We start from the raw sequence: 14,687 nt of genomic DNA on the forward strand, positions 1-14,687 counted from the left end.
ACACATGGTGAACAGCATATTAACGACAAAATGCTTTGTAAAATATGAGTAACATGATCCCTCTTAAAAAAATAATGGCTACCAGCCAATTTTGCCAACAATTCCTTCATATGAGAAATTAGATACATAGCGACATTTCCTTTAGCATTAACGGTAGACTTAAAACCACCACAAATTCTGTGTGATCCACTTGGCTTCTTAACTACGACCATGGACATTACCCACTGGCTAGATGACACTGGGGATATTATTCCCATACTTTGCAATCTATCAAGTTCCACTTTTAACTTGATCACTCATAGTGAACGTCACTGGATGTGTGGTCTACAAAACTTAGTCACTGCTGATTACTTTAAGGATATATGATCTAAGAAACCTGTTGCACAATCAAATACAAGTTGCACAATCTAATACAAGTTCAAACAGTTGCTTGTATTGTGCACATAATGTATCAAGTTCTGTGAATAGTACCACATTTGAAATGAGGTTCACTTATACTGTCTTTGGAAACCAGACACCATGAAAGCAGATTAGCCAAAAATGTTAGTTGCCACCCAAGCACTGACTACCAAAAAGGGTGGTTGCCGAGCTACATGTTTATACTTAGTGTGGACTACAATCTGACCCCACAATGGGCTTGACTGGCCATTGTACACCACCACTCCGTGAAAAGTGGCACAGTTGTGGGGAGCCAATGTGCCAGTAGGTGTCCACATTAACCAGAGACTCGGTTGCCTCTGTGTCCAATTGAAAATCAATTGTTGCTCCATTCCATTTCCAGTTGTAACATAAGCTTGTGCATCCTGGCTGCTGCTGCTGCTATGGGCACTGGCAAGAAGGCACACAAAATGCTGATGGCCATTGTTATTATCGCATACTGGCTGAGATAGACACTTCCTAGGTGCCCCAACTGGTGACACACAAAGCAGGTCATATCACGGAAAAAGCGGTGATGCCATCAATGCTGTGAGCCCCAGCAGAGGAGCCATATGAAGCATGTCCCATACCATAGGGTGGAGAGGGGCGGAGGGGGGGGGGGGGGAGGAGGCTCTATAGATTGGGTCATCAACTACTCTCAGGGAGCTAACACTGAAATGAAAGCACAGTCATCCAGGTTAAGGGTTGAATGCACAGTCGATACCCCTGCCGTGTAAAAAGCCTATCATCGTGACAAATTTAACAAGAACTATCCTTACAAAGGAGAATTGTGCCAAGGAACATGAACACAGATATAACAGTGCTTAAATCTGGAAAATGGAATGTGCATACATTGCTGCAGGCAGGCACTATGAATAGTATTGCGGAAGAGATGCTAAGGTATGGAATGGGAGTTGCTGCACTGTAGGACATCAGGCTGAATGGAAGGGGTAAGATTCACAAGCACAAATTCTCCCTATGTTAGTCAGGAAAGGATAAAAGACAAGTTGAGCCTCCAGGGATATGCATAGATCTGTTATTGCTTTCACTCCATTTAATGACAGAATATTTACTCTGTGTATCAAAGACAAATTCCACTATGTGACCTTCGTGAATGTACATGCACCAACAGCAGAGTCAGCTACATGAGGTTTGAGGTACAATACCTAGATATAGCTCCATAACAGTGCCTGCCAATTATAAAACCAAACTGGACGAAGAAGAGGCTTTCAGAAGCATGTCTGGCTAGGAAAGTCTGTGAGATAAAACTATTCATAACAGTATGAGGGTTGTCAAGTTTGCTTCTGTGAACAAGTTGAAGGCAGTAAGTAACTGTTTCCCTAAGAAAAATATCTACAAAGGGACCTAGAAAATAGTGCAAATAAACTGAAGCAAACCAAATAGACTATATATTGCTATCGAAGAGGTGGGCATCCGACATGGAAAATATGCACACTTTCCAAGGATCTAATTCCAATTCTGACCATTGTCTAGTAGTAGCCAAAATGAGCAAAAATTTGCTATGACAGACAAAGGAAATAGTACCAGAGTAAAGAATCAAATACAGAACAACTGAAAAATGGGTCTACCATTTAAGGGTATCAGAAGAGATTGTGACAGGAGTTACAAACAAAAGATGGTGAAGACTATACAGACAAAGAATGGAACTCAATTTAAAAAATTATGATAATTAAAAGAACAGTTTTGATCGCAAATGTCTTTTAATAGGAGTGACCAGCTTCAAACCTTAAGGATCATCTTCAGACTCCAGAACAGCAGGTGGACTTCCACTTCTGTGGAGCAGGCTGCACCGATCCATGCCGCTGAATTGAGCAGTTATCATATTAATATAAGATCGCTGACAACATTTTCAAAAAATTTTTAAAAAATTATTCTGACAACAGAACATGAAATAATGAGGGAAACAAGGAGACTTAAAAATGATGACACATCTAGACATGCAGTGGAACAGAAAAAGGAAGCAAGACTGAAGTGCTCAGAGTGAAATATAAGATAAAACCAGGCATCATATAATAGAAAGAGAATACAGGCAGCAAGGGTATGTAGAAGGAAAAAAAGGAAGCCATAAGGAGAAAGTTAGAGAAGATGGAAGAGCACCAAAGGAATGAGAGCAGAAAATTTTATAAGAGAATTAAAGAGGGCAGCCAAGAATATAGACAAATAATAACAGTATGTACGGACAAAGAGGGAAATTTACTGACAGACAAACAAGATGTTCTGGACAGATGAACAGAATACATCAATGGAATTCTGTAGGGCAAACCTACCAAGAACGAGCAGCCACTCTATTCCACAGCAGATCCAGAGATAGAACAACCTATATTACAGGAAGTACAGAAGGTAAACTGATGGAATAACTGCAGAACACTTGAAAAATAGGGGAATTGGTCTCCATAAGTGAATCCACAAACTTATCAAATTGATATGGAATCAGGACAGAATTCTGGAAGAGTGGACCTTAGGTGTAATCCAAGCAATCCATAAGATAGGACACAGAGATTGTTGTTTAAATTACCTAGGAATTACCCTGCTGTATGTAACCTAAAAGATTCTCTCCAGTATTATCTACAAAAGGCTAGTTCCATATGCAGAAGGGATACTGGGAGAGTATCAGTGTGGATTTCAGCCTAATAGTTCAACAACAAATCAGATATTAATAAAGGAGTCAGACAAGGGGATGTCCACTCTATGCTTTTTAAGCTGGCTCTTGAAGCAGGAATTCAAAAGCTTTGAATACCTGGTTACATAGGCACAAAGTGAACCCAGATATGCCGATGACACAGAACTTATTAGAAGAGAAGAGTTTCAACAGAGAGAACAATAGGTGAGCTGAAAGAAGGCACACTACCTAGAGGCCTTGCTCTTAATTAAATGAGGACTAAGTACATGCATTCCACCAAGAAGGAAAATAATAACTTGGATAAACTATCAGCAACAAGTCTCAGTTTGGAACATGTGCCGAACATTGAATAACTGGTATGTAAAATTAATATGTCTAATTCCATGTCAACTGAAATGAAACTGTGCACCCTAAGTGGTAAAAGATGCTTTCTCATGTTTAAAAAAATGTTTAGTCGCTAGGTTATTAAACAGACAAATGAAACCGCAAATTTATACAGTCATGATCAGGCCAGTTGTAATCTACAAATGTGAAATGTGGACATTAATGAGTACTGATGTACAGCAGCTTAGGATGTTTGAATGCAGGGTTCTGTGTAAGATATGTAGGGCTGTTCAGGATAACAATGGTTTCTGGAAGTCTAGAACGAACAGTGAGCTGGATCATCTTGTACATGGGGCTGACATTATAAAAACATTAAAAAGGAGGAGAACAAATTGGCTTGGACATGTCCTTAGGGTTGATACTGGAAGAACAACTAAAAATACTTATGAATATAGGCCAGCTTGAAGAAGACAGAGGGGAAGAACTCGGTAGGAGTGGATAAATGACAAGGAAGAAGGTATAAAATCTCTCAGAGTCAGAGGATGATAAAGAGCTGTGCTGAAGAGGGCAGAATGGAGAAAACTTGAAGAGGCTAAGACCTGTGCAGGGTTTAACACCATGAGAAGAAGAAAAATACAAGCCAAGACCTGCGCAGGTTGTAATACCATGAGAAGACGAAAAATGCAAAGGTATAGGTGTACAATTTTTGCGATATTTTTGCTGTTCCAGTATTTTATTTTATAGCCTAAATGAGATTACTTTCTGCATAATGAGGGTATACTAATCTGTGCCTGGTTAGTAAGTGAAGCTGGACCAAGTATTTGTGGTAGTGCCTTAGCAAATTATCAGTATATTGGCAGAGGGATGGCAGATGCGTCAACCCCCTGCAACGAGATCATCTGGAGTGGAAGGAGTAGCAGCTGTCCCAGTACATGTATTGTTGTCTCTTGGTCAGCTTATAATGAACAGGAACTCTTATGGACCTGTCAGAGTGGCAGAGGAAAAAAGACACGAAAAATGACAGCACATAGAGTCGAAGAGAGAAAAGTGAAATGAACTGGAGAGAAGGTGTTAATATTGTGCAGGATAGTGGTCCTCTGACACATGGTATGAGTTTCACAAAAAAGCCTGATTACCAGTTAAAATGCAGATACAACAACTAATGAGAATACTATTTTCAAGGCAGAAGTAGTATTATGGGTCCTGCTCACATATTAATATGCAATATAGGGATCACAACTTTCACACACATTTTTTCCCAATTTATAACAAAAAACAACTGACTGATACTTTAAAAGCTATAAATTTCACTGAGAATTCCAGTAAATATCAAAAATGGCAAGGGCACAATGAAAATATAGGGGTTAAAATTGAGAGAAGCACTAATGATTATAATAATGAAATCCTTTCCAATGACAAGTGCTTATTACACAGCATGATAATGATCACAGTAACTTGGTAAATAAGTGAGTAACATGATGTGATTGCAGGCTCTCTCCTTGAATTTCACAAATGAAATTTTCTTGGGTTACTGCTGATACTTGTTGATAACCCACGATGATTTCGTCAATGAGTTTCCCTGAACAAATTCAGACATCCACAAATAAGTAATGGATATGACAGCTATCTTAAATCCCATTGCAGAAATGAATTGAAAAGATACACCCATTGATAATTCAAATTGGCGTATATCATATGCTTGAAAATTATTTAAACACAATAAAGAAAACTACATTCATAATGCTAGTGCTGGAACTTCCAGAATATGTTGCACTTATCCATCAAATGGATGAGGTGATTACATACTACAAGAAATTCTGCAAACTTTTGATAGAAATAACAAATTTTCAAACAACCTCCTGCAATGTTTCTGTTTCCATAAAGAAGTACTTAATACAATTCATTACCACGTAAATATACTTACCAGATGTGATATGATCTGTAGTTCTTCCTCCAATGAGAGGGGTCGCATTTCGTGAAACAGAAACAAACTTAATAACTCACTCGACAGCCACTGATTTCGACCTTGTGAACCTGCAAACACACAAATTTTTACCCATCACAGTGGCACAAAAGGAAATTCCATCTAATTCAGACAAGGGATTTGACAGAAAGGACAGACAACCAGAGTTAACTGTTATCAACATTAAGATCATTAGATATGGAGATCCAGCTCAGATGGACAAAGTGGAAATCAACTACTAAATTTTCTTCAGTAGCCATCTGAGCATCTCCCTGAAATGGGAGACCATAACATCATTTTTGATAGTCAAATAGGTATCTAAACTAAACCATGCCAAACATAAATTCAGTGTTCTAACTAATGAATCTGACAGACCAGTAGCTATGTGTTTAATGGATATAGAAGTTCAGGCTGAAATAAATAAATTAAAACTAGTACAAACAATGTAAGAAAAGATAGATTGCTACTTACAATAAAGAAGACACATTCTGTTGCATACAGAACAATCAAAAGACACTTACATAAAGCTTTCAGCCACAACCTTCATCAGTGAAAGAGAAACACATACCAGTCATACTCACAAGCAAAAGCACATTCATGTACACATGGCTGCCAACTCTGGCAGCTCAGACTAGAATACAACTGTCACGTGGGATGCAAGCAGCAATCTGGAGAGGGCAGGGAAGGAAAGGAATAGTAGTGAATGGGTGGGCACAGAGATGAATGTTATCTGGCGAAGTGTGCAGGAACTAGAACGCTAACAGGTGGAGCGTCAGGAGGTTGTGGGGCAGGAATTTGGGGAAAACTGGAGTAAAAAAGAAGTAGTGTGGTCAAAAATTGGTTAGTGCATTGGCAGAGGGCGGCGAACAAAGAGGATGGGAGATGAGAAAGGGGAGGAGATGAGAGGACAGAGGGGGTGGAGACTGTTGGGTGGAGGATACGGGGATAATATGTTACAGTAGGTTGCGGCTGGTATAATTATGGCAGTGAATGTGTTGTAAGGATAACTCCCATCTGCAAAGTCAGAAAAGCTGGTGGTGGAGGGAAGAAACCAGATGGCTCGGGTAGTGAAGCAGCCACTGAAATGAAGCATGTTATGTTCAACTGCATGTTGTGTCACAGGGTGATCTACTTTGCTCTTGGCCACAGTTTGGCGGTGGTCGTTCATCCTGGTGGATATAAAAAGCTGTGCAATGTTTCCACCAGAGCTGCTAAATGACATTACACAGGCAGCTTGGCCCCGGATGGGATAGGATCAACCTGTGAAAGGGCTGGAACAGGAAGTGCTGGGGTGCTGGGTGAATGGATTTGGGCAGATCTTGCATTGGGTCTTCCACAGGGATATGATCATTGTAGCAAAGCATTGGGGTTGGGAGTGGCACAGGGATGGACTAGGATGTTGTGGAGGTTGGAGGTTGGAGGGGGGGGGGGGGGGGGAGAGAGAGGAACACCACTTTAGGAGAGATGGGAAGGATCTCGAGTAGGATGTCTCTCATTTCAGGGCGTGATGATAGGTAATCAAAGCCATGGCAAAGGATGGGTTCAGTTGTTCCAGTCTGGGGTGGTACTGTGGGACAAGAGGATACTCCTTTGTGGCTGGTTCTTGCGGGTGGTAGGAGGATTGGGAGAGATCTGTTTGTGGTCTAGGTCTGAGGGATAGTGCCTGTCCATGAAGGCCTTAGAGAGACCATCAGCATACTGAGCAAGGGAGTTTTTGTCGCTGCACATATGCCATCCCAGGTGGCCAGGCTGTATGGGAGAGATTTTTTGGTGTGAAAAGGATGGCAGCTGTTGAAATGCAGATACTGTTCACGATTGGTGGGTTTAATGTGGACAGAGGTGAGGATGAAGCCATCAGAGAGGAGAAGGTCAATGTCTAGGAAGGTGACGTACTGGGTTAAGAAGGACCAGGTGAAGTAGATGGAAGAGAAAGTACTGAGGTTGTGAAGAAACAATGATAGGGTGTCTTGGCCCTGAGTCCAGATCGTGAAGATATCATCAATGAACATGAACCAAACTAGGGGTTTGGCATTTTGGAAGGCTAGGAAGGTCTCCTCTAGATGGCTCATAAACAGATTGGCATAGGAGGGTACCATGCAAGTGGCCATGGCTGTGCCACGGATTTCTTCTTCTTCTTCTTTTTTTTTCTTTTTCTTTTTTTTGTATACATTCCCTTCAAAGGAGAAATAATTGTAGGTTGGGATAAAGTTAGTAAGGTGTATGAGGAATGAGGTTGTGGGTTTGGAGTCTGAAGTACATTGGGAAAGGTAATGTTCAATAGCAGTAAGACCGTGGGCAGCTGGTGTATAAGAAGGTGGCATCAACAGTGACAAGTAGCATTCCAGGATGTAAAGTGCGGAGATGGTGGAGAGTTTGAGAAGGAAGTGGTTGGTGTCCTTGATGTGGAAGGCTAGATTAAGGGAGGTGTTAGTCAATGAGGGCCAAAATTCTTCCAGTGGGGGCACAATAACCAGCCACAACAGGGCATCCAGGAGTGTTGGGTTTGTGGATTTTGGGGAGCAAGAATAAAGTGGATGTGCAGGGTAGCATAGGGGATTGGACTCTTCTTTGAAGAAAAGATATACAAACAAACCTGCAGCACAGCCATGGGCACCTGCAAGCACCTTCCTATGCCAGCCTTTTTATGGGCCATCTACAGGAGCCGTTCCTAGACTCCCAAAATGCCAAACCCCTAGTTTGGTTTAGGTTCATATGATATCTTCATGATATGTACCCAGAGCGAAGATAACCTATCATTATTTCCTCACAACCAAAACACTTTCTCTGCCATCCACTTCATTTGGTCCTCAACACAGCATGCCACCTTCATAGACATTGACCACCTCCTCTTGATGGTTCCATCTCACCTTTGTCCACAATACCAGGTGTAGAAGTATGAAGCCAGAATTTTGTTGCAACAATTACATGTCTGTTGTTTGCAACTGGTAAACAATATTTTATTCAAAATAATCTCCATTGCTATTTATACATTTCTCCCACCACTCTGGCCACCTATGAATGCTAAGCAAAAAAAATTTAATAGTTCTTTTGAAGCAAACCTGTCAGCAAACTATTTTCGTACATTTTCATACAAATTGAAGTATTGCTTAGTGAAAGTGTGACCCATAGATGCAAACAGATGATAATCGGATGGAGCCAAGTCTGGAGAATAAGCCGCATGCCCTAGTATTTCCGAACTGAACGCCTTGACAGTTTCCCTGACCCATTTTGCTGTGTGTGATGGGGCATTATCATGGAGAAATATGACTTTGTATTGCCTCTTTCCATATTACAGTTATTTTCCACGTAATGCTCAATTTAAATCGATCATCTGCAGTTGGTAGCGATCAGTGTTAACAGTTTCACCAGGTTTTAGCAGCTCATAATAGGTGACTCTCTTCTGATCCCATCGAACACAAACTTCTTTCCAAAGTGATTTGGTCTTGCAATGGATGTTGATGGTCTGCCTTGATTCGCCCATGATTTACGACACTTAGGTTTCTCAAAATATATCCATATTTCATCACCCATCACTATTCGATGGAGAAACGACTTTCTTTGGTATCTGGCAAGCAGCATTTCACAAGTGGTCTTTCGATTTCCTTGCTGTCTTTCACCAAGTTCATGCAGAACCCATTTCCCCACTTTCTGCACCTTTCCCATAGCTTTTAACCGAAGAGAAATGGCTTTCTGTGTCACATTCAATCGTTCCGCAAGTTCCTGTTGAGTTTGAGTACCATCTTTATCCAATAAGGCGTGCAATTCATTGTCTCTGAATTTTTTTGGTGGTTTCCCACACTCATTGTTTCTCATACCAAAATCACCACTTTTCAGTTTTTTGAACCACTTGAAACACTGCGTTTTCCCAAGAACCTGTTCGCCGAATTCTTCAACAAGCAATCAATGCAATTCTGCACCAGTTTTCATCAAATGATAACAGAAAACCAATTCTGTCCGCAAATCTTAGTTAGCAGGCACAAAATTCAACATGTTTATGGATTTGAAACAGATACTGATGTATGGAACTTGGCTTACTGTGTGTTGGCATTCATTGTCAACAGTTACAGAAAGCAGATGGCACTGCAGACATGTTCTCATGGGCCCTACAATGATGGCTAGCACCATCTATATGGAAATTCCAGTTTCATTCTTCTACACATGGTAAATCTACTATCACCAACATTACATGCATTGCGACAGATGTCATCTCTTCCACACCAAAAAATCTCTACCACACAGCCTGGCCACCTGCAAATGGCATATCTGCAGTGACAAGAGCTATCCCTCTCAGTATGACAACAGTCTCAACAAGGCCTTCTCAGACACCTACTATCCACCCGACCTAGTATACGAACAAATCTCTTGTGCCGTTTCCCCACACACCCCAAATCCTCCCACAACCGCCAAGAACCAGCCACAAAGGAGTGCTGCCTTCGTCACCCACTACCACCCCAGACTGGAACAATGTACCACATCCTTCACCAGGACATTGGTTACCTATCATCATGCCCAAAATGAGGGACATCCTACATGAGATCCTTCCCACCCTTCCTGAAATGGTGTTCTGTCACCCAGTTACCCAACCTCCACAATACCCTAGTGCATCCCTATGACATTCCCAATCACAACCCCTTGCCACAAGGATCATATCCCTGTGGAAGAGCCAGGTGCATGAGCTGCCCAAATCCACCCACCCAGCACTTCCTATTCCAGACCTGTCACGGGTTTATCCTACTCCATCAGTAGATCACCCTGTGGCATAACATGCAGCTGAACATAACATGCTTAATGGCTGCTTCACTACCCGAGCCATCTGCATCCTCTCCTCCAACACCAGCTTTTCTGACCTGTGCAGGTGGGAGTCATTTTTACAACACATTCTCCACAATTACCCGGTCTCAACCTACTGTTACTTACTGTCCTCGTACCCTCCACCCAGCAGTTTCAACCCCCACTGTCCTTTCATCTTCTCCTCATTCTGATCCCCCACCCTCTTTGTTTGCCACCCCTACCACTGCACCCATCCATCTTTGCCCATTCCACTCCTTTTTCACTAACTGCCAGCCCCACTACCTCCTGATGCTACACCTACTGGCATTCTAGCCCCTGCACAATTCGCCATACAGCATTCATCTATCCAGCCACCCATACCCTACTACTCCTTTTCCTTCCCTGCTCCCTCCAGACTGCTGCTTGTATCCCATGAGATAGTTACTCCGGTCCAAGCTGCTGGAGTTGGTAGCAATGCGTGCACGAGTTGCTGGCTTGTGTTTATGAATGATATGTGTTTCTCTTTTACTGATGAAGGCAGTGGCTGATAACTTTATTTAAGTGTCTTTTAACTCTGCTGTCTGCAACTTAAGGAGTCTTCTTTACAGTAAGTAGCAATCTACCTTTTCCTACATTGTTGTTGTAGCTAAATGGAGTTTTCATTCTTTAAAATTAATAAAAAAGTTTTCTAGTGATGTACAATTCCCTCACACGTAAGAGAGAGGAATATCCTTCATATAAAATAAATTGCCATCAAAATAAGGGGTGAGTCAGTCGCATAGTGTGATACATAGAAAATCATGAATGAAAAGAGAAAAGGAGAAAAAGAGATCCACTGACAGAAAAAGCAGTCTGTTTCAATGTTTAGTCTGTTTCAGTGTTTAGTTTGGCATGAAATGTTTCAGTAGCATGCTACCATCATCAGGTGCCCAGTGTTGGCTTATAAAATTCACCAGACAGCTCCAGACCCCATCCAATTCCATACAATAAAGATAAGATGAACATAGAATACTTTTAAGTGAGCAGAGAGGTAAAACAAGTTGCAATCTGTTATAGAAAAAATTTTGAGAACCTAACTGATTACATCCCTGCTCATGTTAATAGAAACAAGCCAGCAGTTTCAATAAATATAAAATCCTACACATTAAAATTACTTTTAATCTGCTCACAGAGATAGCATCACAGATACTCTGGTAACAATAGTATTAGTACCACAAAGAGAAGGAAGCTTTTGGCTCACCAACAGCAGGAGGCTCAGCAAGACCGACAATGCGGAATGCAGGATGTATCCGCAAGACACCAGATTCCTGAAGATCTCTATCTGTTAGTCCATACCTCTTCTTGTATTCATCATACCGATCATGTCGCACCAGTCTCTGCCCACCATGGAGTGTCAATTCTCTATCATGCACCAACCTGTTGCAAAAAAAATTTGGCTACAAACTTTGAAACATTTTTAATATTTTACAAAATAAATCCTCAACAGCCTGAAATTACTTAAACGACAGAACACTTAATGTTGCAAGCTAAAAATATATATCAAAACCAGAGTTTCCAGAACACAAAGGGATGACCCATAATGTGGAAGGTAGGAGACAAGGTGCTCGTGGCAGCATTTCTATGAGGATGGGTCATGAGTCATGCTTGGGTGTCTCAGTTGGCAAAGCATTTGCCCTCAAAAGGCAAAGGTATTGAGTTTGAGTCTCTGTCTGGCATACAATTTTAATCTGTCAGGAACTTTCAAAACCAGAGTTATTTACAGATTAATTCTTTCAGTATGTCTGTCATTGCTGTCAATAAAGCTCTTTGAACTACAATATTATGAAAAGGATATGTTGCTACTCACTTTATAAAGGAGTTGTTGAATTGCAGAAAGGCACAATGAATAGATTGCTATACATTTGAGATAGCAGTTGAAAGGACTTCTTCTAAAGCAGAAAACACACATATTCACACAAGCACAACTCACACATGTATGACCACTATCCCAGTCTGGCCTCAGAGGCCAGAGACAGTGGTCATGTGTGTGTGTGTGTGTGTGTGTGTGTGTGTGTGTGTGTGTGTGTGTGTGTGCGTGTGCGTGTGTGCGCTTGTGTGTGTGTGTGTGTGTGTGTGTGTGTGTGTACACACATTCTAGCTTAGAAGAAGGCCTATGTTCCTGTCTGCAACTCATCGTCTTCTCTGTATGGTGAGTAGCAGCCCATTCTTTCCATGATATTGTCATTATTCCATCCTGGATTTTCCATTCTTTGAATTATAGTTATAAAACTAAGGCCCCTGTACACGAAATAACACGAATAAGATTCACTGATGATGTGAGTTGGTACACAGTCAAATGATGATCTCTTCCTGTGTAGGGTTCCACAGATGGCGTGACTGTACAGGGACTCACCAGTAAATCACTTGCAATGTCTTACCAACCTGTTACAAGTCACTCGGTGTTCACATTGCCAGGCGATCTCTGCTGTGTTGTGTCCTCAAACACAGCTCTGCCTTGCTTTCACCTGAAGAGGCATGAGCAGGTAGTGAACATTAGCTTTGTAAGGGAAGTGGAAAACACAGCTACAAGCTCCCAGGTTACTGCAGGAGGGATTTGACAGAGAAAGCATGATATGAATTGGGAAAAGAACTTCATATTACATGTAATACACTGTACACTGACTTAGCAAATGTCATGGGATAGGCACCTAATTCCACATGGGGCCTCCTATGGCTGTGTGCACTGCAGTGGTGCTGTGGAAGTACATCTATAAGCTCCTGGTACTCCTCTGGAAGCAGCTGACACCAAATTGTTTGCAGAGCAGCAACCAACTCTGGTCTGTTAGTGGGTGCAGGATCTATGGTGTTGAGCCTGTGTTCCATGACATCCCAGATATGCTTGATGGGGTTCAAATTTGGGCTTCAGTGTGGTCATCTCAGTCTGACGTGTGAATGATATGGTGACGTGTTATCATTTTGAAACAATGAAGAACCATCAGGCTGTTGGAAGGTCAAAAATGAGCAGAGATGGTCCCCAAGCAGCTCAAATACCTCAGACCATTCAAAGTCCCCTCCAGAGCAACTAGGGGGACCATTCTATACCCAGGAAAATGCACTCCAGACCATAATAGAGACACCACTGTTGTGGACCACATCTTCTTGGCAGGCAGGATCCATCAATTCATGCGGTCTGCTCTCACATACGGTGTCTCCCTTTGGTATAGTGCAGTTGACATGATTCATCCAATCGTATCATGTTACGTCATTGTTCCAGGGTCCATCCCTGGTGATTGGTGACAAATGCAAGCAGTTGCGCTCATTTACTTTGGGTTAACAGTTGCACTACTGTGCAGTGCTATACCCGAAGAAACCCATGTTCTTATGGACTGTCTGCTGGGAAACATGTCTAGCACATACTATATTGAATTGAGCTGTGATTGTTCCACTGTTGCCCTTCTGTCACTATTGACGATCCATCTCAGATGTCGCTGGTCATGGTCATCGAGGGTGCTGCACGGCCAGTACTTCATGTGTTGTAGACTGTGACACCCTCATTCAACCATTCACTTTACACCCTGAACACAGTTTAATGGATGAAGCCAAATCCTTGCACCACTGCTGAAATCGAAATTGCCATTCCTCGGGCATCAATCACCATACCCTGTTCAAACGGCATCAGTTCACAGTGACAATGCATGTTACACATATCACTTGCACAACCTTCTCAGAAGGTCTCCTACACAACAGCAGTTGGCACAGGTGGCGTGTGGTGCGCATACAACACATCTGCGCCATTTGTGCCCCACCATCTCGTGACATTTGCTAAGGCAGTGTACACTTATTGCTTAAAACAAAATTATCAGTACACCAATGGGGACAAATGCACAGACAAAGGTAAATCACTCCAGGAGTATTCTTTTGTGTGCCTAGTAGGCTTTTGACTATGTGAATCCTGAAATTCTTCTAGATAAGGTTAATTATTGCAGTATGAGTGTGACAATGTGCAAATGGTCTCATTCATATTTAACTGGAAGATGCAGAAGGTTGAAATTAACAGTTCAGATACTCTGCAGAAATCAGCAGAGTCCTCTAATTGGGGAGGTTTCAAGAATTGTGTCGCATAGGGTTCAGTCTTGGGTCCCTTATTGCTCTTGATATATGTTAATGACTTGCCATTCTATATTCATGAAGGTGCAAAGTTAGTTCTTTTTGCTGATGATTCAAAATAGTAATCACACCCAACAAACAAGAATCAGCTGAGGAAACTGTAAATAATGTCTTTCAGAAAATTATTATAGGTTCTCTTCAAATGGACTCTCACTGCATTTTGAGAAAACACAGTATATACAATTCTGTACAATAAATGGCACAACACCATTGATAAACATAGACTTTGAACAGAGGTCTGTTGCTAAGGCAGAATATTCAAAATTTCTGGGTGTGTGCACTGATGAGAAATTGAACTGGAAGAAACACATTAATGATCTGCTGAAATGATACGGCTACATATGTTATTAGGGTTATTGCAAATTTTGGCGATAAACATATCAGTAAGTTAGCCTACCAGGCCTATTTTCATTCACTGCTTTAATA

At 41.6% G+C, this 14,687-nt stretch overlaps 1 protein-coding gene across 1 annotated transcript in view; it reads right to left on the minus strand.

Moving 5' to 3' along the window:
• Window positions 1–14,687, minus strand: part of LOC124804710 (von Willebrand factor A domain-containing protein 8) — a 256,617-nt gene that overhangs the window by 164,908 nt on the left and 77,022 nt on the right. Inside the window, exons 11-12 of the mRNA XM_047264969.1 lie at window positions 11,356–11,531; window positions 5,307–5,416 (exon numbers count right to left, since the gene is read on the minus strand). Coding sequence (XP_047120925.1) covers window positions 5,307–5,416; window positions 11,356–11,531 — 286 coding nt within the window. The remainder of the gene's footprint in view (window positions 1–5,306; window positions 5,417–11,355; window positions 11,532–14,687) is intronic.

The sequence above is a fragment of the Schistocerca piceifrons genome, chromosome 7, assembly GCF_021461385.2.
Source record: "Schistocerca piceifrons isolate TAMUIC-IGC-003096 chromosome 7, iqSchPice1.1, whole genome shotgun sequence".
NCBI classification, from domain to species: Eukaryota; Metazoa; Arthropoda; class Insecta; order Orthoptera; family Acrididae; genus Schistocerca; species Schistocerca piceifrons.